The sequence below is a fragment of the Tachysurus vachellii genome, chromosome 25 (genome assembly GCF_030014155.1).
Source record: "Tachysurus vachellii isolate PV-2020 chromosome 25, HZAU_Pvac_v1, whole genome shotgun sequence".
NCBI classification, from domain to species: Eukaryota; Metazoa; Chordata; class Actinopteri; order Siluriformes; family Bagridae; genus Tachysurus; species Tachysurus vachellii.
The window spans coordinates 3036919-3064009 of NC_083484.1; the positions used below are offsets into that span (position 1 = coordinate 3036919).

General features: G+C 39.8%; 3 protein-coding genes across 3 annotated transcripts; all 3 read right to left on the reverse strand.

The window, feature by feature from the left end:
• Nucleotides 1–4298: 4298 nt before the first annotated feature.
• klhl40b (kelch-like family member 40b) lies at nt 4299–7616 on the reverse strand. Its single transcript, XM_060862218.1, has 6 exons — nt 6359–7616; nt 6077–6237; nt 5877–5984; nt 5603–5788; nt 5339–5488; nt 4299–4593 (listed from the first exon to the last, which is right to left on the reverse strand). The coding sequence occupies exons 1-6, from the start codon at nt 7487–7489 to the stop codon at nt 4482–4484; spliced, it is 1848 nt and encodes a 615-aa protein (XP_060718201.1). The 5' UTR covers nt 7490–7616; the 3' UTR covers nt 4299–4481.
• A 1299-nt stretch (nt 7617–8915) lies between these two features.
• On the reverse strand, nt 8916–14892 carry hhatlb (hedgehog acyltransferase like, b). The gene is made up of 12 exons (XM_060862219.1): nt 14755–14892; nt 13923–14061; nt 13349–13416; nt 13153–13266; nt 12683–12877; nt 12249–12458; nt 11980–12151; nt 11744–11888; nt 11623–11658; nt 10821–11022; nt 9682–9823; nt 8916–9389 (listed from the first exon to the last, which is right to left on the reverse strand). Exons 2-12 carry the CDS (start codon nt 14026–14028, stop codon nt 9187–9189), a joined length of 1593 nt encoding a protein of 530 aa, XP_060718202.1. The 5' UTR covers nt 14029–14061; nt 14755–14892; the 3' UTR covers nt 8916–9186.
• Nucleotides 14893–17721: 2829 nt separating this feature from the next.
• gars1 (glycyl-tRNA synthetase 1) lies at nt 17722–26678 on the reverse strand. Its single transcript, XM_060861881.1, has 17 exons — nt 26413–26678; nt 25146–25247; nt 24750–24852; nt 24506–24647; nt 23787–23875; nt 22978–23054; nt 22483–22628; nt 21884–22033; nt 21620–21782; nt 20769–20933; nt 20572–20680; nt 20327–20471; nt 20162–20247; nt 19605–19714; nt 19440–19533; nt 19148–19338; nt 17722–18193 (listed from the first exon to the last, which is right to left on the reverse strand). The coding sequence occupies exons 1-17, from the start codon at nt 26659–26661 to the stop codon at nt 18068–18070; spliced, it is 2247 nt and encodes a 748-aa protein (XP_060717864.1). The 5' UTR covers nt 26662–26678; the 3' UTR covers nt 17722–18067.
• Between the last annotated feature and the right edge of the window lie 413 nt (nt 26679–27091).

Below are 27091 nucleotides of genomic sequence, written 5' to 3' on the forward strand. Positions count from 1 at the left end.
AACGACAAAAAAACGACAGCAGCATTTTCAGATTCTGTGAATTGAATTTTTGGATTAATTTTCGGGCTGCTAATTGGTTAAAATGAAACTAATTGCAATTCTAGAAAATTAAAATGTAAATCATGTAAATGTATATTTGAATTTTTGAGGTCAATTGAATTTCAGTATAAAATTTACTTTTCAAGTCTTGCATTCCTTTTCACATTGAGGGACAAAAAAAAAATCTGATTAAATAAAAAAATTAAAACAAAATTGAATAGAAACACTAGTGGCAGAAATATCATTGGAAAGCCAAACAGAAAAAGGTTACACCATTTGAAATACATAGATGTACACATTTAATAGTTTAAGTCACAGATCATCTGCATCCTACTATGAATATAGTTAGAAATATGTAAAATTTAAAACTTACACACATTAATTAGCCATTTTGAAGACTATAGGGAGAAATTTCGTAAGATCAAATTTAAGAAATGAGATTTTACAGCTTCTAGAGATTATATGAGTCTCATTAACCAAGTATTAGACTGGTTCCTGCATCTAAAATAGTGAACTCAGTATAATATAGCTTTAATAAACAGCTATTACAAACACTATATAACCCCTATTAACATGCACACTCTGCGTAAGCTGTAAATAAGTTGTGTACTTAATGTCATTTACTGTATAAGCAGTTTTTTCAATTTTGTTTTGTTTACATTGTGCTGGAAGTCAGTCGAATGTGAAGACGTGCGATGAAGGAGCCGATACTTAGGAAAGACCTTGACCTTGAAAGTTAGAAGTTTGGAGTAGATACTCTTGTATGTTGTATGTGCAGATCTGAAATGATTTTTCAAGGAAGGAAAGAAGGAAGGGAGAGGGGGAGGAAGGGAGGGAGAGAGAGAGAGAGAGAGAGAGAGAGAGAGAGAGGAAGGAAGGTATCTTTAAGCACCTTATATTTTGTTGTTGCTCATAATGCAAATTGTCAGATAGGTAAATAGCTTTATTTCCTTTTATTATGTTCTTTATTATGTTCTTAAATCAAATTATTTTTTCTACACAACACTGTAGAAACCTTAATCACCCAAATTTTACTGAGTATTTTATTTACTATTAGCAAATACTTTAGTGTTAACACTGAACTTTAGTGAGTAACATCTGGTTTCAAATCACTAAGCCCTATAAACAACTATCATTTTTTTTTAGTCATCTTCATGTTTACTTTTATACATTTAGGAGATGCTTTTATTCAGAATCAGACAGAACAAGTCAGTGGGTTTAACTGTGGATCTTCCTAGTCTAGTCCCAGTCTGTAAAACTTGGATATTTGAGCAGAAGGTGCAGAATCTTTGCAGAATTGTACACTCTATCGTAACACTTCTGTGTTAAGAGGAGAGAAGAATTTTAGCCTTAATGGGAATCACAATCATAAAGGAATGATGCTACTGATCAGTGCACTTTGGTTAAGTCACATTGCAGCAGAAGATAAAAAAGATTATAGATTAAAGATTATAAAATGTATAATTTTGCAAGTAACGTCATGTGCCAGATGTGAGATTTTATTATTATTTTTTTCTCATCCTCTCGTCATACGTCTTTGGACACTTTTTACTGTTACACGCTTCTAGTTGCACCTTATTTTCTGCACTGGGACTCTAACTGCCCCGTATGCGGAGGAGTGCTTTATTTCTGTGACACCCAGAGATTAACCTCTATTGGTGCTTTATAGCTTTTCCTGTATGAAGAGTAATAAGTTGTAGAGGTGTTAAAGCATGGGAAGGGAATAGAATGAAATGAAGAGATTTAGACATGTGGTGATAATCTGTGTCTTCAACAGGGACAGTATCGTTATCAAGGACACATCAGTGTTCAAGATCATCACCAAGCCTCCATTCGGTTCTGCACAGGGCTCTATTTTTGGGCCACTGTTTCAGCTGCTGAGATAAAGTCTGACTCGTTCAAAAAGCAGCGTAAAAATAGCATTAAAAACTGCTTTCTTTTATAGGATATGAATGATCAGTGATGCGATCCCATAATTCTGTTCACCAGATGAGAATTTCATGAAAGCCCAAAAAACATGGCGGAAGATATTTAAAGGGGCTTGATATTTATTTCAAAATACCATTTTTCCATTTCAAGTGGACTAAATAAAATAAATAAAATAAATTAATGATATTAAGTAAAATCCCTATAGATTTATAATTCTATGTGACTCGGTATGGCTGCTGGTTCAGAGTTCATTCCCAGATAATGAAAAATGACCCAAATATAATCTCAGATATAATAAAGATTACAAATACCCTCCAAATTCATTATTAACAACAACTGGATGTTGAATAAATGTAAATAACAAACATTCAGCAAGCGTAGCATTAATATCATTGATTAATTATCGCAAACGTTTTTTCTTTGTCGTGTGAACTTTAATAAAGATGTAATAAATATTCAGTTATCGTGCAAAGAAATTCTACAACCTGCAAATGTTTGAAATGACATTTGACTGTGTGAAGCCTGTGTTATTTAAAAAAAATTAAATATTGCTGTAATATTGGGGGCAAATCATGTGGAGTTGTTTTATTAAAGGTTTTCATACCGGCACATGCCTTTCTCCTAAGGTTCAAGATGTTTTATCATTTGCACACACTCCTGGTAGGATGTTCTCACAGTATTCAGCTGCACTAAACTAGATTTCTGCCTTTCTCTTCATTCAAAATAAAAATAAAATTGTGCACTTTGTTGTTCAGCCACTTTGATATTACACAGTTATTAAAACTGGTCTTTATTTTAAATAAAAATTGAGAGAAATGCAGATATTTGGTTAAATAAATATATTTCTAACCATGTTAAGCTGTTCAAGCGCCCCGATGAGAGCGTAATAACTGGTCTTTTTAATCATGTATCTGCAAATTATTGAAGTTTTTACAAAGCATTTTTTTTTGTATGCACTTTAATGGGATCTTTTTTTTTTTTTTTTTTTTTTTTTAAATTTGAACATTTAAAAAAAATGTCAAAGTTTTGTTGATTCTTATTTTAAGAAAGCAAATTACACCATTATATATTATTATATTATTCTAATTTCATAAGGATGGCTTTTTTCTTCCACTGTTTTATCATATTAAGTTTATAAAGAATGAAATTGACCTGTATTTGATTTTTTTTTTTTTTTTCTGGTTTAGATTTGCTGCTAGTTAAGCCTAAGTTAGGAATTTGTGGCCTTTAAATTCATATTTTTTGAATACATGTATATGATTTCATGAAATCAGATCTATAACCATTGATATGCCAATAGAGAGTGTTTACACTGAATGAGTTGGATTGTGTGTGTGGAGGTCATCATGTTCTGGGTCTTCAGTGTTTATTGTGTTAAAGAGTGAAACAGGAGCATAAAAGGACTTGCATTTTGAAAGTTGTTTTATAATCAGTGTATGATTTGAGCCACGTAACATTATAGCCAAATCAAAGATATAGTCACTTTAAAAAAAAAAACAAAAAAAAAAAACGAATCTTAATATCTTGTAATCTACTTATTATTCCTTAAATATCTATTTAACCATTCTCGAGTGAGTGTTCCTGCATCATTTCCTACTTTTACCATGTAAACTCAATATCTTAATACTCTGAGTGTGTAAAAGTCTCATGTACGCAGTAGTCATGTTGGTTTTGTAAACTCGGTACTAAAAACAATACAAAGACGCTAGTGTCTAGAGGTGCTAATACATTAATCTGCATTTTGTGCCATTTATCCTGTCTGTAACAGAGCAAAACTAAGATTAATTTTAATAGCAAACTAAATTAAATCATATACCAAACCATCAAAGTGTATGTGAGTGTTTACATCTGTACATCATCGTTCTTGTCCTTTCTCATTGATAATTGTTTACAGTATTGATCTGATATATTGTATTATGCAGAAATGCAACAGCTTTATGGAGAACCTTCTGCAGTTGAACTCTAATTACTGTAGGTGACATACAGTACATTGTTAAGTAACAATAATAACAGTGAAAAATAGAATTATGTCTATTATTTGAAGCCCAAGATTTTCCTGTACTATAGGAAATAAGAACCAGAATTGATCCAGGATGATGCAGAATTACTTTAACATTAAAATCATTTGGAAATTAAAATAATTTTGAAGCCTCCATTGAGAAAATTTTATATAACCTTAATAGCATTAACATTTGGTATTAATTTTTTTTCTGTGGATGGGAGTAAGATGCTAGAATGATATTGTGAGTGCACAAAAGTCAGTGTTTTTATTCTTTTATTCAGTTTTTGGTCTGATATAAGTCAAGCAGAACCAGTGAACACTTCTTGTTGGTGCCAACTGTGAGAGAATATTAAAAAACATATTAACTAAAACTTGTCAATGGAAAAAAAAAATGCACAGTTCCAGTCTTAGTGCTCTTATAGTCATATGTCATGCTTGCTATCTAATAAAACCAAAAATTATTAGAAAAATAAATAAAAAAAAATTGAGAATAAACAGTTGGTTTCATGATTCACATTTTAGTGAGTCTCAGCGTGTTGAGACGAACACCTAACACTGTGGCACCGGAAGCATAGCGAATCTCTCTCAGGATACCATTCCACTTTCTCTCACTTTCATCATACCTGTGGAAAAGCATATCATGTTGCTTTAGTGCTCATTTATTTTAGATGGTCAAAGTATTTTTGATGTCAGTCTCATTGTATAGTTAGAGATTTTGGTTGGCTCTGGCACAAGTTGATTTAAAACTGAAACTCAAACCAAATGCTGCTCATTTCATCACCCCCGAGAAAAGACGTGACGTGACGTGACATACAGCTAAGTACGGTGACCCATACTCAGAATTTGTTCTCTGCATTTAACCCATCCAAAGTGCACACACACACCGTGAACACACACGCAGAGCAGTGGGCAGCGATTTATGCTGCAGCGCCCGGGGAGCAGTTGGTGGGGGTTCGGTGACTTGCTCAAGGGCACCTCAGTCGTGGTATTGCCGGCCCGAGAATTGAACCCACAACCTTAGGGTTAGGAGTCAAACTCTCTTACCATTAGGCCACGACTTCCCGTACAGTATATGCATACAAGATAGATGCCTTCATAATGACAAGAAAGTAAAGATGCCTTCCAGTCAGCATTGGTTGGATGTTGGCGGCCTACTTAATTTGGATTTCTATCCGCTTTAAAGAGTCTTAAAAGGGACCAAAGTTTCTCCTTGTTACTTCTTTTATTAGCAGCTGCTAAAATGTGAGGAAAAATTGGCCAATGATTACAAGGTTTCTTAACTAACTAAAAATCTCTGACATCAACTTTAAGCTACAAGAAATGTGCCCTTATGTGTTACCAACATTTTGACCCAATTGTTTACTGTACCTCCAAATGTCAGTCATCTCTCTTGGTGCAAGTTCCTCACTGTTTTCACCTGGAAACACTGCGAAGCCACCCACAGCGTAGATGCTGTTATCCGCCGTGATCAGACTGAGAGAGCTGCGCTCCTGAGGAAACTCGACAAACTCTGACCACCTGAAAATATAGAACTTAATCCGTCATTCAATCTACTTCTATTTTGATTAGATGCCAATCTTCATTATTTTAGCCCTGTGTCAACTTGTCAAAGTGTCAAATCGTTGCACTGACGTGTTTGATTTAATGTCGTAAACCTCCGTGGTGCCAGTGAGGCCGGTCTCTAAAACACCTCCAGCCACGTAGATCTTTTCCTTATAAACGGTGACGCCAAACAGCGATCGTTCAGTCTTCATCGGAGCCAGATCCTTCCATTCACCGTTCTTTGCATCATAAGCACAAACTCTGTTCAAACATTGCCTACAAGCAAGGCAAGAAACCAGTCTTGTGTCAGAATGAACAAAAGTTAGGAAATTAAGACTAGGACTTTTGATCAAGGAGAACTTACTTGCTGTCTGTTTTTCCTCCTATAACATACACAATTCCATTGTGAGACACTGTTCCATGGGCATATACCGCATAGGGGAGAGGAACCGACTCTCCCCATCTGAGAGACCTTTTTAAAGAAATTATAAATGTTTGAAGTACTGTATCATGATATATCTAATGCATATATCTGTTAAATACTCTCAAACGTTAAATACTCACTGTCTGTCATAAATTAGGACTGAGTCCAATGTTTGTTCTCCCTCCTTTAACTCCTTACCACCGATTACAAAGATGGAGTTCTCTGCTTCGCCCATGCTAAACAGGAAGCGGGGTGAGGGCATGGGTGGCATTCCAATCCAATCAGAACTTGCAGGGTCAAACTGTCAGGGGTAAGAGGTGATTCTCAAGTCTACATTATTGTGTAGAGGTGATTCTCAGGTCTACATCATGGGAACATCTTTAAACATTTTCTACATTTTCTAAGGTATGTATTGAATGTACCTGTAAAAAGTAGGAGTTTAGCTGCTCCTCTTCATTCTGTTCATTGAAGAAAAGTCCACCAGCCACAAAGATCTGGTTCTCTTTAGTAACAATGCTGCAGTGGTTTTTGGGAATCTGGCTGGATATTGACGCCACATAGCAGTCATTTCCTGTAGGGTCATAAGCCACTGAACTTGTGTCACTTATCATGAATATTACGTCTCTGAGAAACATCCCAAATCTTAAATTATCATTCAGGATTCCAGGAAGTAATTCTTCTTGATCCTCTTCTTCCTCCTCTTCACCATCTTCTTCTTCTGTCTTCTTCTCCTTGCTTTTTTTATTGGTCTTCTTGACTTCTGGAAGCTTTCCAGCATAGGCATCTTTGACCAGCTGCAGCTTCTTGGTATTTTCTGGGTTAGATCTCAGCCACTCATGTTGCTCCACCTGCTCTGCAAAATAGTCCTCAGGGATAAGACGGAAACGTACACAGTCCAGTAGTTTGGGAAGTTTCTCAAGGCGGCTGTCCTTGTCACAGCCCACCCATTTGAGCAGAGCTTCAAATACGGCCTGCTCCGTTTCCACGTTCAGTGAGTTCGAGGCCAAGATGGCTGCTAACTCACTGGGATTTAGCTGTAGGAACTCCTCATCTCGTGTGATCAGCTGAAAACGCTCGCATGCGAAATTCCTGGCTGAGACAGCCAACCGAGGGCAGTCGAGCATCAATCCCAGGCGAAAGATGGCCAGGCAGTTGCTCAAACTCAAGCGCTTCTGGAGGAAGGAGACACACACTGTGAAAATGGAAGGAATCTGCAGCATGTTGGCGATTGCGAAGATGTCTTGTACATTCTTCTCAGTCACATTGATGCTTGATGTGTAGAGGTATTTTAGAATCATTCCCATGACACCAGGTTCAACATCCTCCAGGACAATCTCACGCTGTTTGCTAGCTTCCACACCTGATTTAAAAAATGCCCGGAAGTAGGAGCTACAAGCAGCCAGCACCAGGCGATGGCAGGGGAACTCCTTGTCCTTGATCTTCAGCACACAGTCCACCATGGTGTCATTTTCCAGCAGGTCACAGAGGCCATCCTGCAGCAGCGTCTGCTGGTACATCCGAGGCTCCTCCATGGGGTCGATTGGCAGAGCCATGGCTGTTTGAATTCTGTAGCAACCTCAATACAGGATCTACCAGGCTTTCGGGCAGCACTTATCCCAGCTCTGCTTCTGTCAGTGTCCAATCCAGAAAAATGAGGCAGGGCCTGGTTAGCAGACTTCCTCAGCTGTCTCAACTCTTCAACCAAACTCTATCTAGAAGTCTATTTATAGGTAAAGCCCTCACAGGGTGTGGAGGCTATTCTGGTACATTAGAGATACAAGCACAACAGCTGACACACCGCCTCCTATGAGGCAGCAGCTTTTTCTGTGTCATATGGGCACGGGGCAGGTAGCTGAGATCAGTGGTTTTAACAGTGCTACTATATGTCATTCTCATTATGTATCTTTTGAAAAATGTTCCATCTAGTACTCTAAAGGTTCCTTCATGTTTTGGGGGAACCATCTGTTGGTGCAGTACTACAACATAGACTTTCCTTTCAGAGTAGATCCCAAGTAGACTTCTTTTAGAAAGCTGGAACTTAACTCTTTAAAGAACCATCAAGGAACCAAATATATACCCAATATCATACCATACAGTCCAAAAAAAAAACACATGTACTGTAGGTTTCCATATAGACCCTTTAAGAGTTCCTCCAGAGAGACAAAGTTATCCTGCTCATCCCTCTGGCATGAAGAACCCTACTGTTCCTTTCAGATTAGTTTCACTGTAGGCAGATAATCAGCCGTAGTATTTAGTGAATAATGTACATTTAGATTTAATTTATGAACCTTCTGGGTTTCTTTCTCTTAGTTCGAAGCTTAGTTTATTTTCATTTATTTCACTGTTGTTTATTTTGCGATTTGTAAAATGTATAGATTTCATTAATTGATTTTTTTTCAAGCTCTTGTCTAATTCAGTGTTTCAGCTACTTTAAAAACAAGTCTATTTTATATTCATGTGTAATATTTATTTTCCACAGATCTCAGGGTTGATCGGGGTTTTGTGGTGATCATTAGTGTGTAGATTTGGACAACCGAGTTAGCTGGTAAACCTCTTTAGAACTAAGGAAACTAGTTAAATCATACAAAACAATTTTTTTTCCACAAAACTGCAGAAATCTGATGTAAATACTGCACAAGATATAAATGTACGTAGGATTAGAAAGCTTTATTTTATACATGATACAAAAGAATTTTAAAAGATTTATAATTACTTAATTACTTAATTAAGGTGATGAGCAATAGGGGGGGGGGGGTGTTAGGGGATAAACAAAAATAATCCTATGAGTCATTATGTGAATCTCTCAGTTCGATTTGAGACCTGGTGTGATAGAAGGTTTAAAGAAGAATGTGTCAGATGATAAAATCTAATATTAGAGCAGGTTTCTGTCACACTTCATTTTAGTAGTGAAATGATTCCCCTTCAGGTTTTTATAATATATAAATAAAGTTGCTAATACACACAATAACACACAATCTTTCCGTCTTTTTATTTCTGTACAGTTGTAAGATATCTTTCATCATATTCCAGTAAACAGAGGCATTATGTAAAAACTGTAAGGATAAATTGTTCATGCGAAGTGTGTTTGTTAAAAATCTTTAAGGTTCATTACAGTGTTATTGTGTATTTGTTCTGTATAAAAACACACCATATACATTCTGTTATGTCAGTCTGAGTTGTCCATTTTTTTCAGGTATATATTTTTGCCATATGCAACTCAAACCCAACAGTTTAACAGAGTAATGTCTTCCTACTCTGACTTTTCCTTGTCGGGGTCCCCAGCAGCGGCCGAGGCCTCGGTTTGAGGTTTGACGGTAACTGGAGGTGGGACTGGGACAGGAGGAGGTACAGGATCAGGGTCATAAATCAGAGCCTGCTTCCTTTCTCTCTCTTTTATTATCTGCACCAAGCAGTAGGTCACAAACATCACTGTGATGGTGGATAAAGGGAAACCTGTAAGGAGGAGACACAGGTACAATATGATTAAAAGAAATACGGAATTAAAGAAGGGAGTTAAAGTGCCGAAAGTAAGATATTTATACTTGATATTGTTTTAATTTATTTTTAAATGACTATACTATAAAGTTACTAGACATTTTATAATGCTAGTTTGGGTTTATTGAGACATTTGGAAAGCAGTGATTTTTGGTTAAACTGTGGCTTAAATCTGTGGTCATGTGGCTGAACCATGAAGTCACACAGTTACATACAGATTTAGCTGGACACACATTGGACAGGTTTTTACCTTTCAGCAGTAATCTCTTAGCAACAAGCTTCACAAAGTCAAGACTGTTGAGGACCAGGAGGTTGTACAGGACGATACACCAGAAGTTGAAAGCATTGAACACAGCTCTAATTCTGCGAGACATGGATTCAGACATCGCCGTCTGGGGCAGAATTACAAAACAATGCAATTGACACAGTTCGGCTTATCTTAATCCACAAAACAGGAATACATGAAAAAATGACTATTTAGCTAATTTGGTGAAATACAAAATAAGTAGTGAGATTTTTTAAAAATACGATGCTTAGTCCTGTTAACCCTTGTATGTTGTTTGTATTTTTGTTACTCAGCCAGTGTTCGTGGGTCTGTTTGACCCGCTGCATTTTAGGGTTTTTAATTCAACACAATCAAAAATTTTATGTTAAAATACTTTACAGATGTTTACTTCATCCCAATGACAAGCAATATAAACAGCATATATGGTTAATATTTGCCCTTTACCTTTATTACATTACATTTTTTAATGAAAGTGCTACTCGTTTTTTGCTGTTTTTTAATAAAATGTAATAAAAAAAAAGAAAATCAAATTTAATCAATTTATGACTGGGAAAAAATCAACAAATTTACAAGGAAGCAAAGTTTTACAAAACTATTAATGTTTATGAATATGGGTCCCACAGACCCGAACATCATACAAGGGTTAAATAATTGTATCTTTATAAATTAGTTCTTCAGTTCAGGATTTCGCTACTGCAAAAATTAACACAATCTAGTAACGTGCATTTTTCCTAAATGACCAGAGATTTTACACAGATCTGTTCCCGAGACGTGTCATGTGACCTCATACACATCCGCTCTTCCACTCGGGTGCATGGAACAGCTCCCATAGAAAGTCATTACATATGTGCCATTACTGTCCTGTACTGAAAGTCCTTATAAGTCCTTATAACTGAAAGACAGCTAATGCTACATACAATAAGACACATGAAATGCCACTTGAAATGTCGTATAAAAATATCAAAATGTAAAAAAATTAATAAATAAATATATAAATTCCCTGATTCTAATGAATTCTAATAACTTCAGGGTGTACATCTCTTTTGTCGCTATAATATTCTTCTCTCCAGTGTTTCCTTCCGCAACTTTTTCCACGATCGTACCTCAATGGTAAAGAAAGGTTCAGTGGAGAAGAACTTGGCCATCCACAGCTCAAAGTTGAGGCCGAAGCAGTTGAAGAAAGCCCAGAGGAAGACGACCCAGCTCGGCCCGAGCCACAGCGCCGTGATGCCGTACGTGCAGACCGAGGCGAACAACTCGTCCAGCATGTTATCATGTTTACCCCCGAGGTAATTATACACGTACCTGCAAAGTTAATTTTCATCTGAATGCTGCAGCTTTACACACTGCATCACTGCACAATAATTCAGACAGTAGATACAGTCTAAAATACACAAAAAGGGGCACACTATTGCCACATAATAAAGATTTCTTTCAATATATTTTAACATTTATAGCACAAATATTCTTCTGCCTCATATTTCAGATTTGTTTCCATTCTGACTTTACAGATAACTTTATATTTTGTAAAAGAGAGGTTTTCCATATGAAACAATTCTACAATGTTGAAAACACTCAAACTTAATGTTTTCCACGTTAATCAGCATCGCATTTTAAATGAAAACTGTTGCTCCATTTCATTTAGATTAGAGCAATCTGGCTATATTATATAATCTATTCCCAAAATCTAGATAATACTATATCTGTTATGTTTCAGCATGTTAAGGCACAATCTGGCCTGAATATATGATAATATGCAGTAACAGTTCATATAATAGTTTCTTAGACAGGTAGAAAAAATAAATAGTAGTAGTTTTAATAACTATGTATACATAATAATTATTAACTGAGGAAAATATTGAACTCTGAGCCTCTATAAAGTAGAGAAGATTTTCCGACACTTACTTGCAGAGCCAGTCATTGATTCCTCGATCAAAGTGCCTTTAAAAAAAGATCAACTCTCATGATTGTGTGTTTATTGAACACATTAAACAAGTGAACGTGAACAGTTGAGGTGAAAACTGACGTTTCGGAGAAGACGTAGAGCATCGTGATGCATTTGGGAGGTTTGGGAGGGTCTAGATGGTCCAGTCGAGACACTGTGTTTATAACACCGAACATCACTGCGGCTTTCACCCAGTCGTACACCAGATTCACGTACGCTAATCCCGCTGGAGAGAGATGAGACAGAGCGCTGGCCTTAAGGCTCAATTAAATGATCAATTAAAGCATTAAGTGGATTCGAACAGATCACATACGTACCAATAGTCCAGTCTGAGAGGTGTTTCAACAGCTTCATGTCACTCGGAAGGGTCAGAATATACATGAAGTGGAAGATGATGGCCATTATGATGATAACTCCCAAGTTTAATAAAGCCTGGATAGAAATGTCCCACATCTCTCTCTCTTTACGTCCCAAGTCTGGATTATTAGCCTGTGTCAGACAAGAAGACATGAGGTTCTGGTCCAGTGGGTTCTTTGTGTATTATAAGGCATATCTTAACATGTTGGACTAGTGATGAACTGCATACCTGGATATAGAATTTATCGAAGGTCATGATGGGTCCGAAGTAGAAGAAGGGGAGGTAGAAGTTGTACTTGAGCAGCTCTAGGATGCTGTAGTGACCCTCTTTCCTCTCACAGTTCTCCAAAGCAAAGCTCATACACCGCATGATGGTGAAGCCGCAGCCGCCGTAGAACAGCACCGGGCGCAGAGCAAAGTCTCCGGTCACGAACCCAGCCTGCAAATCAGTGACAGGAATGAACAAACATTGGGAACTAAGCAGAAGCTAAAATTCAGCTAGGATTCAGGAAGTTGATGTGATGCATGATAATGTACAGACATATGAGAAGAAGAAAGCATCTCATGAGGTCCTGTGTGGAAAATTAAGAACCGGACAGATGGACGACTGGAATATATTGAATACTAGATTTGGTAGATATGTTTATTCTTTGTGATATCTACCTGCCATGAAACAAACGGCTCCATCTTAAAAGTAGCGAGCGTGACGAGTCCGGCGGTGAAGCAGAGCCACCGGAGTTTGACGAGTGAGATGCTGTAGAGCAGCACACAGTGAGAGAGGATGAGCGTCACGTAGGTCCAACCCATACTCGTAAGAACAGCAAGAACACCGTAGACCATGAAGACCAGAGAACGGAACTGCATTAAGTGACACGGACATTGAGTGTGAGGACGTGCGCTTTGTTATCCACAAGTATATTTTAAAACATCACATACCAAATCATTTTAAATCAGAGACTAATGTTAGCCAAGTAAATAGGTTCCTGGATAGTCTTAACAGCAGCTTATCTCCATTTTTGTGCATCAAATAATCTAAGATAATAAACATACTGTATACATCAATAATTGCATTATTCTGAATGAACCCTAGTCTATAAACAACGCACTGTATACTGTAGATGTTTGAGACGTACCTGAGGAGCCAGCATGGAGGAGATCTTGGCGAATAAGACATGGCCAGTGAGAGCAAAGATGATGTGCTCACGGAACGTAGAGAACCACATCATCCACTCCACATCAGCCGTGTCCTGCAGTAATATAACCAGAGTTAAATGTACACATACAGTACATGGTTGATATAGTTAGAGCTGCGAAGAGATCAAACCTCACCATTTTTCTGCCAAAGTAGTACCATCCGGGCTGGATGTTGGACTTCAAGGACTTTCGGTTTGCATTGGCTTAAAAGGACAACCAAAATATAGTTATGAATTATTTTATTCATTTCACTGAACTAGCAGCGATGAAAATTTTACAATTATTGTAGAATATGAATGATCGTTTGAGGTTCTTTTCTACAAAACCTCTCATACAATCCATTAAATCATGTTAGTCCAGGACCTCGAACCAACAAACAATGTTACCATCCTATTTTTCTTTCCCTGCACAGTGTATTAATACTGACACATGATCCGGGGTGCATGGCCTGCATAGCTCTCAGCACCTGGCCCTACTCCACTGCGCTGGCCTTTCAGACAATACAGAAGATCCATGTGTCCTTCGGGATGGAGAAATAAATAACTGTGTGGTGGGGGGAATGAAGCAGGATGATAGCTGACATGCTGCGGAGGCTGAAAAAGTTTGTGTACTTTTTGTTCAACTTGGTTTGGTACATGTAGAACACTGCGTGTGCATGTGCGTGTGCGTGTGCGTGTGTGTGTGTGTGTGTGTGTGTTTTCAGACTTACAGCTGGACACCTCAAAAATCCAACTGGCAGCCCAGAGCATTGCCAGGGACAGCACCACATAATAAAAATAGAGCTCATACTTGGGAAGAGCTGCTTTGATCCCCATCGTGTATAATCAAAAATCACACACACCAGGCTCCTAAAAAAATAAATAAAAATAGCACAGCACTAAATAGAATGGAGAAACAGTAAACCGAATATTTTATACAATTATTCGTTATTTAAACACTTCATTATTTAATTAGTAAGTCTCCAAAATGCTAGAAGGTTGCTGGAGAATTCATATAATAACTAGGAATAAATGAACATTTAGTGAAATTGGCACTGAATTTTGATTGCTGAAAATATTCATCAAAAGCACACGATTATTACTTAATTACTGAGTTGCTCAATCGTTGGTGGAATTAATAGATATTTATTGACTTGATAAAAAAAGTATACACATAATAAAACTGAACATAGACACATAGGCAAGGGGTTTTCACCTAAAACATGATACTGTGAAGGTTTGCAGCTTGTCAGGGGATTGTAAAGTTCAGAAAAGTCTTCACTCGTTTATAGTGGAAGGAAAAATCGTTTGTCAAACTGGAGACATTTACACTATACAGTACAGACTATTTTTAACTGCAGCGCTTTGTAATCTACCTTCACATCTTCACTGCAAAACAAAGGGGTCAAACTCTGCATTTTTGTTACTGACACGGTAAAAACGCAAGCATGCAAAATTAAACGAAGGTTATACTGAACTTTTTTTCATTGTATAATCATGAATATGTATGTGTCATCTGTTAGTAACTCTCCAGTGTTTAAAAGCAGCACCTGGTGTACTAACCTTGAGCAACCTTTAGGAAGTAGGGCGTTTAAATCAACCGAAATCCCAGAGACACAAAAAAAACAGAAAACTGAAAAAAAATCTATCTCGAACACATCCAGAGCTGGAGAGGGGAAGCACTGTGGCCCAAGCTGTCAAGCAGGGGCAGTTAAAGGTGAACAGTGTTATGAGACTGAACAGTTTCCCTCCCATTGGGGCTATTTTTAATCTCAAAAAAAAATAAAATAATAATAATCTCAAATCGATATGGAATTATGACTGGTATTTCTAATGTGGTGTGATTCAATCTGAGGAAGCGTTTAATATTAAATCTTATTAAACTTAAACACACGTTACTAGGGAAAGTGTTATTTGTACAATTTGAGCTGGGTTATATCCATTGAGTAGGGTTTATATCCAATCTGGCGCCCTGTGAACATGGTGGATAGTGAATCATTTCAAAGAAAGTTTGTCTATCTCCTTTTTGTATAAATGTAATATTTTATAGTTTTAAAACTTCAGAGTTTTATTATGGAGATGAACCCTGGAGGAAATGTGAAGGATAATCGGTAACAGACACAAACATATGATGGCCAACATGAATCACTGTACTGAGTTGATTCTTTTGAGTCGATGCTTTGAGGTGATTCAATTTTTGTGGAACCCCTACAGAGTATGGCTTTACCGTACTGTCCACAAATAAGCATGTAGAAATCTTTAACTAGCTAAATTAATCTTGTCCAATCTTAATATGAGAATAGCAATTATTAATGTGTCAGAGTAACAACTCAAAGGCACATAAATGATAAATAACATTAACCTCAGGACTCACCGTCTATTAAACAAGAACCTGCATGTCAGCCACAATCCACTGTCACTAATCTACCTATGGAAAAAAATATATAACGACTGTAGTACATATTTCTGAACTAAATAAGGCAGTGATTCTTACCCGCATTTCTTTATATACCGTTAGAATCAGTAAATGTCTGTCGTAAAGTTTGACATGTTCCACCATAAACAAAAGGCATGTTACAATAACTATCCGAGTCATGTTGTGTAGAGTTTACTTTACATTCAGCCTTAAAATGTCTAAATTCTAGACTTTTGTTTGTAAAGACTCTCGCATCTTGTTCTGAACTCAGGACTCTCCATTGGCTCTGGAGTTATTTATTTCTTTTTTACTTGCTTGTCTTTGTCTTTACTTTTACCTTCTGATGTCTTAGTGGGATCCTCAGTTCACAAGATCTAAGAACTGGAAGACAAATCCAAGACGTATCTCAGGAACAACGGATAAACTAGATTTCTAAAGTTCGTCGCGACAGACTTTGATGTTGGCTTTGGCGAGGTAAGTATTCGCAAAGGCCGGTGCTTTTTGGAGGCGAGTGGACATAAGGGTCAGTGTTACTTTTGGAGGCAAGTGGACAGAAAAATAGGGTGCCAAAACATTTGGAGGCAAGTGGAGACGAGCATATGACATCATCCAAATACTCCTGAGGAAGACATCACGTGACGTCATCAGAATACCCGCGAGGCAGTTCCCCTCATTGTGCTGAGTGTTTTGATATGTCACATGCCCATGTTGTGCAAATTTTTTTATTTTCACGTGGCATCATGTGACATTATCAGAATACACGTGAGGAAGTTCCCCTCATTGTTCTGAGTGTTTTGATATGTCACATGTCCATGTTGTAAAAAGTTTTTTGATTTTGCATATTTTGGGGGCGGGGCTGCGGCTCAACCGAAAGGCCAGTCGGTACACCAATTTAATAGTTTGTTCAGAGTATCACCCTAAAGGAGCTGGCCGAGTTTGGTGTAGATAGTTCGAAAGCTTGCCGAGTTATAAACCTCCAAAGTTTATAATGGGAGTCTATGGGAAAAAGGGCCAATTTGAGACCCGGTACCGGAAGTACCGGAACTCGGATCGCTTAGAAAAGTAATAGCAACAAACTTCAGACCAGCATCTACTACATATCTGAATTTGGTGCATGTGGCTCAAAAGCCCTAGGCCACATTAAATTTTATAAATTTTTGTCTAAGCTGAAATAGGAAAACAGAATGTTGGCTTCTACAATGCGACATAACAGGAAGACGCGTCCATTCAGGATTTTGGAAGGAAACCAAGATGTACGAGAGAACATCTGAGGAACTGCATACATCCCTATGTTTATGTAACCTTAGCTTTGTATAAAGAAATTTGGCAAATATTTCTGACATCTTTAAACTGTTCAGTGTGTAGCTTAAAAAGCACATGTTAAGAATATTTGAGGCACAAATCTTAACCTTATGTGCTGTACAGTATGTCAGTGAACTATTACTTTATCTAAGTGGCTCAGCTGACCTGTAAGGTGATTCAACTTGTTACCACACACATAAATGACACTCCAAAACATAACAAGGAGATTAGGTTAATAACTAAAGGTTCTTAAAATGTATCTGCAACATCAGTGCTGTAAAGACAACTAAATAAAAATACTACTAATTTATAATGCTGTCATTTTTTTGTAATTTGAAATTTTGCTAAAATTTTATTTCGTTTTCCTTTTATTTTGTTATTATCTATATATAAATATCTACATGGGGGGCACGGTGGCTTAGTGGTTAGCACGTTCGCCTCACACCTCCAGGGTTTGGGGTTCGATTCCTGCCTCCACCTCCTCCCGCCTCGGGGGTTTCCTCCGGGTACTCCGGTTTCCTCCCCCGGTCCAAAGACATGCATGGTAGGTTGATTGGCGTAGTGTGTGAGTGCGTGAGTGAATGAGTGTGTGTGTGTGTGCGCCCTGCGATGGGTTGGCACTCCGCCCAGGGTGTATCCTGCCTTGATGCCCAATGACACCTGATATAGGCACAGGCTCCCCGTGACCCGAGGTAGTTCGGATAAGCGGTAGAAGATGAATGAATGAAATATCTACATATAAACAAATCAGATTTATTTGGTACAAAGACAGAGTAATAAAGGGATAGAAATAAAAAATCCACCACACAAAATTTGAGGTCCAGAAAGTCCTGGCTTTGATTTATTGAACCAAGTACGTATTTCACATTTCTAGCAATTTCTTAAAGAGTGAAATTCCTGAATTCCAGTTCTCCCTTTTAAAACACGACCTCTTACTGAACCGTGACAATATCCACCATGTGTACATGGTCTCTGAATTTCTGTATAAAGATATATTTTAATGACTTAATGATAGCGATGGCCGAGTGCACCGTTCACAACGATCGTTAATGTCGTACTGTACAGGTGCAATTAAATTGTTCCTATTGGTGCTAATGTAAAAAATGTGCATGGTGTTGCTCTGTGTGTAGGAGGCAGGATGAGGTAAGGCAGCTTAATCTACTCTTCAGCTGTGTCCTTCTTGCTGGTCTCCTGACCTTCAAAGATGGGGTACTTGCTCTCAATCTCAGCCCATGTGGTGGAACCATTGGCGAGGTCTCGCACGATCTCGGGTAACTCACGAACCTGAGGGGCAAAGACAAAGACCTCAGTTGATTAGGCACAAACCTAATAATAAACGGGTAATATATCCAATGCATTCATTCATTTTCTACCGCTTATCCGAACTACCTCGGGTCAGGTGTGTGTGTGTGTGTGTGTGTGGAGTTTTTGCTGCCATCTAGCTGTTCCCAGGGGGGTTGTTCTGCAGCAGAGATGCTGTTTGTATTCTTTACAATTGTTTCCTGACTTGTAACAACACTCTCTCACTTACTCATTTTCTACCACTTATCCAAACTACCTCGGGTCACGGGGAGCCTGTGCCTATCTCATGCGTCATCGGGCATCGAGGCAGGATACACCTTGGACGGAGTGCCAACCATCGCAGGGCGCACACACACACTCTCATTCACTCACGCAGTCACACACTACAGACAATTTTCCAGAGATGCCAATCAACCTACCATGCATGTCTTTGGACCAGAGGAGGAAACCGGAGTACCCGGAGGAAACCCCTGAGGCACGGGGAGAACATGCAAACTCCACACACACAAGGTGGAGGTGGGAATCGAACCCCCAAACCTGGAGGTGTGAGGCGAAAGTGCTAACCACTAAGCCACCGTGCCCCCCTATCCAATGCATATTAATTTAATAAATTAGATATACAAAATCTTTGTAAATAATTTCTAGGAGCATTTAAATTCAAGCCATTTCTTGATTCGTTTTTCAGAAAAACATCCAAGTTTGTGTAAATTTATACGAGACTCACAAATCATATACACTGTTGTACTCCGAGTTACTCTGCATTTTACTTTTTTATATATATTAAATAAGCTCCCAAGCTATTTTCCATTGCAGTTGTACAATAAACTAATCTAAAGTAAAGAGGCAACTAAGAAATTTATCAACATGAATAATGCTCACTGAGGTTTCATATAAAATTCCAGATAAAACGAGATGTTAGATGTGCGAATGCTTTACCTCGGCTCTGATCTGCCTCATGCTGTCTCGGTCTCTCAGAGTGGCCGTGTGTGGCGTCTTGTTCACGGTATCGAAATCGATAGTGATTCCGAACGCCACACCGATTTCGTCCGTTCGGGCGTAGCGCCTTCCGATGGAGCCCGAGGAGTCGTCCACTTTATGGGACACGCCAAATTTGGTCATGGCTTCGGCTGTGGAGAGGCCACAAGATCAACCAGTGCCATTTATTAAGTCTAATATATTATAATATAATATAATATAATATAATATAATAATGTCTGTGTAGACTCACATAGTTCACGCACAAAAGGCACGAATTCCTGATTCTGGCTCAGAGGAAGGACGGAACATTTGTAAGGCGCTACAAGAGCCGGGAAGCTGAAATACTGAGAACAGGAACAGTAAGGTTAGTTTCACTCGTTATGGTTTTCCTTCAGAATCAGGAACGTCGATTTACCGTTCTTTGCTCGTCGCCCTCTCTGACGTGGAATGTGTGCTCGAAAATGGAGTACATGATTCTGCCGATGCCGAAGGAAGGCTCGATGACGTTGGGGGTGATCTCTTCAACTGAAGTGACACAAACTCACAAGCTCAGTTTGGAAAACAAGGAATTTGAAAACAGGGAAATTTGAGAATCTATTTATACCTGATTGTTTCATGAGTTCAGACACAGTTTGCTTTAACACAGAGCACAATATATGAATCAAATCCAACTCTATTGGGGCGAGAACAAAATAGCCAATTAAACTGAATTCTGAGGGGAAATATAATATAATATAAAGGAAATATAGAGGGAAATTTTTCAGTGGAAATGGAAAGAAATCCTTAAACACGAACTTTCCTTCTGGTTGAGAAACATTTACAGTTCCAGAAAATGGATTTTTCAAATGTCTGACATGGGAAAGCTTCTTGCAGGCTGCCAGATAAACACTAAATCCCTACTTGGAGATGATCCATGAAACAACAAAGTATAATACAGAACATTGTTTAAACCTCGAAGATATTTGACCTCACCATGAAGTGTCTTCTGGAACCTCTTGATGCTAACCATGTCCTTTGTGAGTTTGAAGGTCTTGCCTTCGGTCTCGATGGTGAACTCGCTGCACAGAGCAACAACATACCCTGTTTATCCCACTGATCATCACTGACTTCACACCTTAGAGTAAAACTGACTCTCACCCGGTCTCACTGAGCAGCTTCTCCTGATCTGTGATGTAACACTCGTCACACACGGCGAGGTGTTCCATGACCAGCTTCGCCTCTTTCTTGTATTCTTTGCCGATGGCTCCCTTGTTCGGCTCAAACTGCACTACGTTGACGACTTTGTGCGAAGCGGTTAAGGACACAACTGATGAAAATAAACCTGATAAAAATGTAACCCAATCAAAGCCAATTAAACAGAATAAAGCTTCAGTCTGAGGATATGGGTTCCTTCAGAGGTTTCTCGGCAACCAGGGGGACCTTGGTAGCCCGTGCGTGACACGTGAGGTCATAACATGAGCGGTCTGCACAGCCCACGATTTCGATCCAGCCCTGTGAACCAACAAACATGTAATAAAACCACGACACTTCAGAGTAATGACGACATGTAGGGGGAGATTCAACAGCTTTAAGGACGTACGTAGGAGGTTTTGGCTTCGGCGTCCCAGCAGTCGCAGGCGTAGTGGGCCATCTCGTTGTCCATGTGCTGACGGAATCGCACTTTATCTTTTGCCAGACCGACTTTGGTCAGGTAGAGGTAGATCCTCCCGATGAAGTAGCCCAGGACGGAGTTGTTGATAACACCCTAAAAACAGACGGTTAATACGCTGGACATTAGAGAGTATACGGAGATCGAGACCTGCGGAGTGTCAGCAGGACTAGATTTCCCAGACAAATATATATTCCCACAGGAGGCTTTTCTTAAAGCTCACAAGTAGATTTATTTTATATTATATAATCGTCGCTGTCGGGCAAAAACATCGTATGTCCAAATTTGGTCAATTTCATATTTTTTCACATATCGATGCTATTGGTCAGTCCCCACGTGGGTCTGTTATTTTTACAAGTTATTAACCAATCTAAAGTCTTGAAAATAGCTTGAGCGCAAATCTCATAACTCCATTGGACACTTCAACTGTCCACCTCTTCCTCACTCCGCGGGAGAGCTTCGCGGCATATTTCTCCTCAAGAAGAGTCGCAACGAATCAACACGTCTTCTGAGGTAAATGTCTTCAAAACACTGGGCTCAAAGAAAAAAAAAATCTTGACCCCCGCTAGTTCTGGTGCTCGTCTGAGGACAGGAATTTAGCGCAAGACAATCCACTGCAACGCGGACTAAACCCTGTGCACTGCAGATAAGGTACGGCGTTTTTTTAATTTCCTGAAAAATAAAGGTTTTGGAGATACGAGGATTCTGCCTGACAGCCACGATATATACACACACACACACACACACACACACACACACAGACACACACAGTAACCCCTCACCTGCTCTACTGCATCCCCCAGCTTCATAATCTGGGCTGACTGACCGCTGGTCTGTGCTTTGGATGAGTACAGCAAGATGTCCAGATTGGCGACGTTGGAGAATTTGGAATGGACTTTTTCATTTGGATCGACAAAGTGCTCGATCTCAGCCATCGTGAACTCCCTAAGAAAGAATGTTGGATAAAAGCCATGTTAGTGGATCCTACGCTCCGTCGTTCACAAAACGAGGTCATAATGCCTGATAAGGTAACGCAGCTCACCTACCTGACACGAATGAGTCCCGAGCGAGGCGAGATCTCGTTCCTGAACGAATTCCCGATCTGAGCCGCAGCAAACGGCAGCTTGCCCTGGTTGAACTCCAGCAGCCGTTTGAAGTTCAGGAAGATTCCCTGAGCGGTTTCAGGCCGCAGATAGCTGCAGAAATCAAACAATATTAAGATGAAGATAAAGCAGTGAAGTGGTTGTGATTTTATAAGAACAGGTTAACTTTAAATTCATCAAGACAATAATGTTGTGCTAGTACTGGAGTCGCCTTCCAAAAAAAAAAAAAACACAATACAGTTGTTACCATAGTAACAATAATTCAATTCAGTTTTATTTGTATAAACTTCTTTCACGATGGACGCCGTCTCAAAGCAGAATAAACAAAAAACATCTGAATACAAATGATAAAAGTTTAGTTTTTAGTTTCGTATTTATATATTTATCCCTCAATAACGTGTCGCAAACTAACATAACTAAACCTGTGAAGCAGCTGGAACTACAATCAGAGCTGCTGCCATAGAAACGCAACCAACACCGTCGGACCAATCAGGATCGAGTATTGTGTGGTTTTTGAAGACAGCTTCATTTTCTCGACTCACCCCAGCATGTTACCTCCAGGACCGATGGAGGTCTGGAACATCAGGTTGAATGAGATGGGTGGTGTGAGGTCATTTCCTGTGCTGGGAGACTTCACGTTGTATTTCACGAACAGATCAGCCAGTTCCTGCTGAGTGTAGTTGTCCATCTGTAGAGACAAGCAGCAAAGCTTCATTAGTATGGAAAGTTTTCAGGAGCTTGGGGGTGGGGGGGTGGGGTGGGGGTAATCTGCCAATCATCTGCTTCACTTAAGGTGGCATTTTTACATGCAGGATTACTTCCTCATGCCATGAGCTGCATGTTATTATACGGTTTAACCTGCAGGTGGCGCCTCATCCACACGGTCTCATTTTCCAGCAGGTTTATTTTAAAAACTGCACGTTCTAGAGCACAGGATTTAGCCACAACCTGAAGCACACAAGGTCATACTGAGGTTTCCCACCACAAACCTTCTCATTGGTGCCGTAACACAAACGAACAGGAAGTCAGGACTTTACCTGAGTGATGACGTCTTCCATTTCACCCTTCTTCTCCTGGGTGCACTTCTTGTCACTCATCAGCTTCTGAAGATGAGCTGCATCAATCACACACAAGACACAAGCGTGAACACGGTCCTGTCAATCATCTGAGTGATGTTAACTGCAGGCGTCACTCGCTAGCATGAGCCTCACATCAGAAAACCCTGACTAATGCTTCACATTCTGATCTCCAGCTCATTTCATGCCTTTAATTAGAAAAATGAATATTTTACTGCCAGCATCATGGAGCTGCTGAAACTAGATCTGAAACCTGCTGCCTTACAAACATGACAGACTTAAAAAACAAAAACCCCCTACTTAGGCAGAGAGAAAGAGAGAGAGAGAGAGAGAGAGAGAGAGAGACACACAGAGACAGAGAGACCTGAGAAAGAGTCAGTAACAGACACAAAAACAGAGACGGACATCGAGAGAGACGGACAGACAAAGAGAGAGAGACACAGAGAGAGACAGGAACAGACAGACACAAAAACAAAGACGGAGATCGAGAGAGACAGGCAGACAGACAGAGAGAGAAAGACAGGGAGAAAGACAGATAGAGAGACAAACAGACAAACAAAAACAGAAACAGACAGTAAGAGACAGACAAACAGAAAAAGAGAGACACAAAAACAGAGAAACAGACAGTGAGAGCGAGAGACAGAGAGAGACAGACAGACAAAGAGACAGACAAAAACAAAGAAACAGACAGTGAGAGACAGAGAGAGAGAGAGAGAGAGACAGACAGACAGACAGAGAAAGAGAGAGAGAGAGTGTGTATAAAGACAAACCCTTCAGGAGATGATCGGCTCGGAAGCACTCTCCGTTCTTCACGTCTTTCACCATGTAGTCTGCGAACTTGTCCACGTGCCCTGATGTCCTAAACAGAAACAATGACGTTTTTTTCTGCTTTCTATCAGCACTTTCAGTACCAGATGTATTTTTGGTACAAGTTCGATGCTAAGAGTTAGCACTTTAGTTGCACTCCCATGTACTTTATGTACATTACTGATCGTTCATATTCCATATTCATATTTTATATATTTTATTCATTCTATATCCATATTTTATACTCATTCTGTCTATATTGTGTCTCATCGTCTGCATTGTTTTCTCGTATAGTATTGTGTTATTTATGTCTGTACCTTTGAGAGTCACAAACTGCTGGAACTAAATTCCTTGTGTGTGTCAACACACTTGGCCAATAAATCTGATTCTGATGGAAACGTCAGCAAAATATTTAACTAGACTGAATTCATTAACATGAAGCTGAACGCATCAACACCTTGTGACCAATCAGGAACAAGATTTCAACAACGGGGCGGTCACTGTGATTGACTCGCCCGTCTCTCTGGAAAGTTCCGCCTCCCACACAGGTGACGGCACAGTTCCGTTTTTCCCCCGTGGGGCTAATTATACTGGCCGAATTCCAGCACGAAGCACCGACAGCAATAAAATCACTGGTGTTGCTCCGGTCATGAAGTTTGAACAGAGTTGAGTGAGAACTCACTTGAGGACAGATTCGGGCGTGAGCATCGTACAGTCGATCTCCAGAATCTGCTCCTCTTGGATGAAGTGCTGTCTCCACGCCTGCAGGATGTTGTTCTTCAGAGCGCAGCCGACCGGCCCGAAATCGTACAGACCGCTCACACCTGACACACACACACACACGCCAAACCATCGGAATATATCACTACAAGTGCTATACGACAGATACAGTTACGTGTATTTTCTGCCTCCAGCTGAAACCTCACCTCCATAGATGGCGAACGCTTGGTCATAAAAGAAGCGTCGCTTCAGCGTGTCCTCCATCTTCACTCTGTCCACGATGTCGTCTTTAGTCTGCAGCGAGAGCTCCTGGAACAAGAGAATTATAGCATTGTGGAAAGAATTAATGGCGGAGTCCATGCTGGTGAGGACACGCCTTCGATCTGAGACAAAGACTAAACTTTCGATGTGTCTGTAGACGTAGACATTCAATATCAGATATCAGATATCAGATGATCGAGCTTAAAAGCAGAACCTCTTTCATCAAGTGCTTACTTAAAGAAACAAGTAACTGCAAGAAATCTAAGGTGCTCAGTTTTTATCTTTCGGTCTCGGTTGATTATTAGTAGTCTGGTGACAGCACTTGAAATAACAGCCCTTACTTTTGCCTCTAGGATCTTCTTCCTGGCTTTGAGCTCCGCAACAGCTTTGGTGACATCCACGTCCGGAGCGCCGTCGGCTTTCATCTGACGCACCAGTTCGCCCTTCGCACAGGGAGAAAACACAGATCAAACTGAGAACACTGAGAGTCGATAAGAACTGTAACTGAACCAAGCACTGCTTCCTTCTCCAAATTGCTTCATCTTTGGCACCGAGGCGAAAGTTATGGCACCCATGCATCAGCGGTTTCCTCTGGGTACACTGGTTTCCTCCGCAGTCCAAAGACATGCGCTTAAAGATGACCGGCATGACTGTGTGTGTGTGTGTGTGTGTGTGTGAGACCTATGAAGCATGGAACCCTGTACCCCTTAGGATACACCCCGGGTTCAGTGCTACCTCGTGTACATAAGAGCTACAGAAAACAGACGGGCGGCTGGATGAACGCACCATCATTCCTCAAATCTCCTTCAAGCCATAAACACCAACGACGTCAGATTTTACAGAAGAGAAAGTTTATCCTGTAAACAACCAAGGAGTTCAAACTCATATTTTGGTGACAATGTTGTGCTCCAGTTTCGAGCAGGATACCAAGAAACCACAAGCTTTTCTACCTAAAGCTTTCCATCATCACATCATCTGGTCAAACTGAAAGAGCCCTAAAAATAAAAATTGTATAAAGTGAAAGTGATTTGAGACACAGCCTGTAAAACAGATGCTCAAACGTGGCAATGCAGGGCGGAGAGAAGGAAAAGAAAAACGGGATACAAGTGGAATAAAAATAAGAATAATTTATGGTGTGTTAGAACAGGACTGTAATCCTGACTACAGCAGAAAGGAGGGATTTGGCGCACGGCCTGTTATAAACGTGGCAACCCAGAAGCACATAATCTCTGTTTATTTTCATGGATCCGATCCTATATTTACTTTCTGTTTGATTTCCCCTGATTTCGGTGCATGAATTAATCCTTATGAATGAACATTACATGAATGAAAAGGAAAGCCTTTTGCTCAGGGGCCTAACAGTGGCAGCTTGGTGGAGCTGGGATTCGAACCCATTACCTTCAGATCAGTAGTCTGGCACCCAAGGATTTTGGGTTTAAGGGCCTTTTAATGCTCAGGGGCCCAACAGTGGCAGCTTGGTGGAGCTGGGATTCGAAACCATGACCTGCTTATCAGTAGTCCAGCGCCTGATCAGAAGGTCATGTGTTCGAATCCCAGCTCAGATGAGTGCTACAACATCCCATAATTTAAGCTGCCCATTTTACTGACCTGCTCCTTCACTGCTTGTCTCAGTGGAGCCAGAATCTCCTCCATGTTGCCCTCCATGTTCAGTCCTTCACTTTGCTGCAAACACAGATTTCTCTTTTTCTTTGTCTTGCACAAGCAGGTCGTAAGACTGAAAGGTCTGATAACACGTGAAGCAGAGAGCGACTGACTTCTGGCTGTGTGGATGAAAAGGACAGCGGCTGAAATCTCTGCTCCACTCCGCAGCACTGCTGATGTCGCTCTGCTCAGCATGTGGAACCAGTGATTTCTCCCCCTACCCGTATTCTGTAATATCCCGCCTTCTTGGCGCGGATTGGCCAGACGTATCCTGTAGTCCTGAGCCAGGATTGGTCGGTTACGATCGTAATCGTAAATATGAGCTCTGAGCCAATCACATTGCAGGGGCGGGGTTTGTCCGAATGCAGGTAGGTAAAAAAACAAACCGCATCCGTATGATGAAATAGCAGGGAAAAGGTAAACACAGCGCCGCATTCACTGTAACACTTTCGCTATTCTCGAAAACGTGTCATTTTATTATTGCATCAGAATCTGCAGATTCGCTACACAAGCAGCTCATATATTGGTGGAAATGAGAAAGAAAGTAGGATAAATGTATAGATTCCTATTAAAACAATGCTTAAGTTTGACATTTTCCTCAATTTGTGTGTTTTGCTTACAAAAA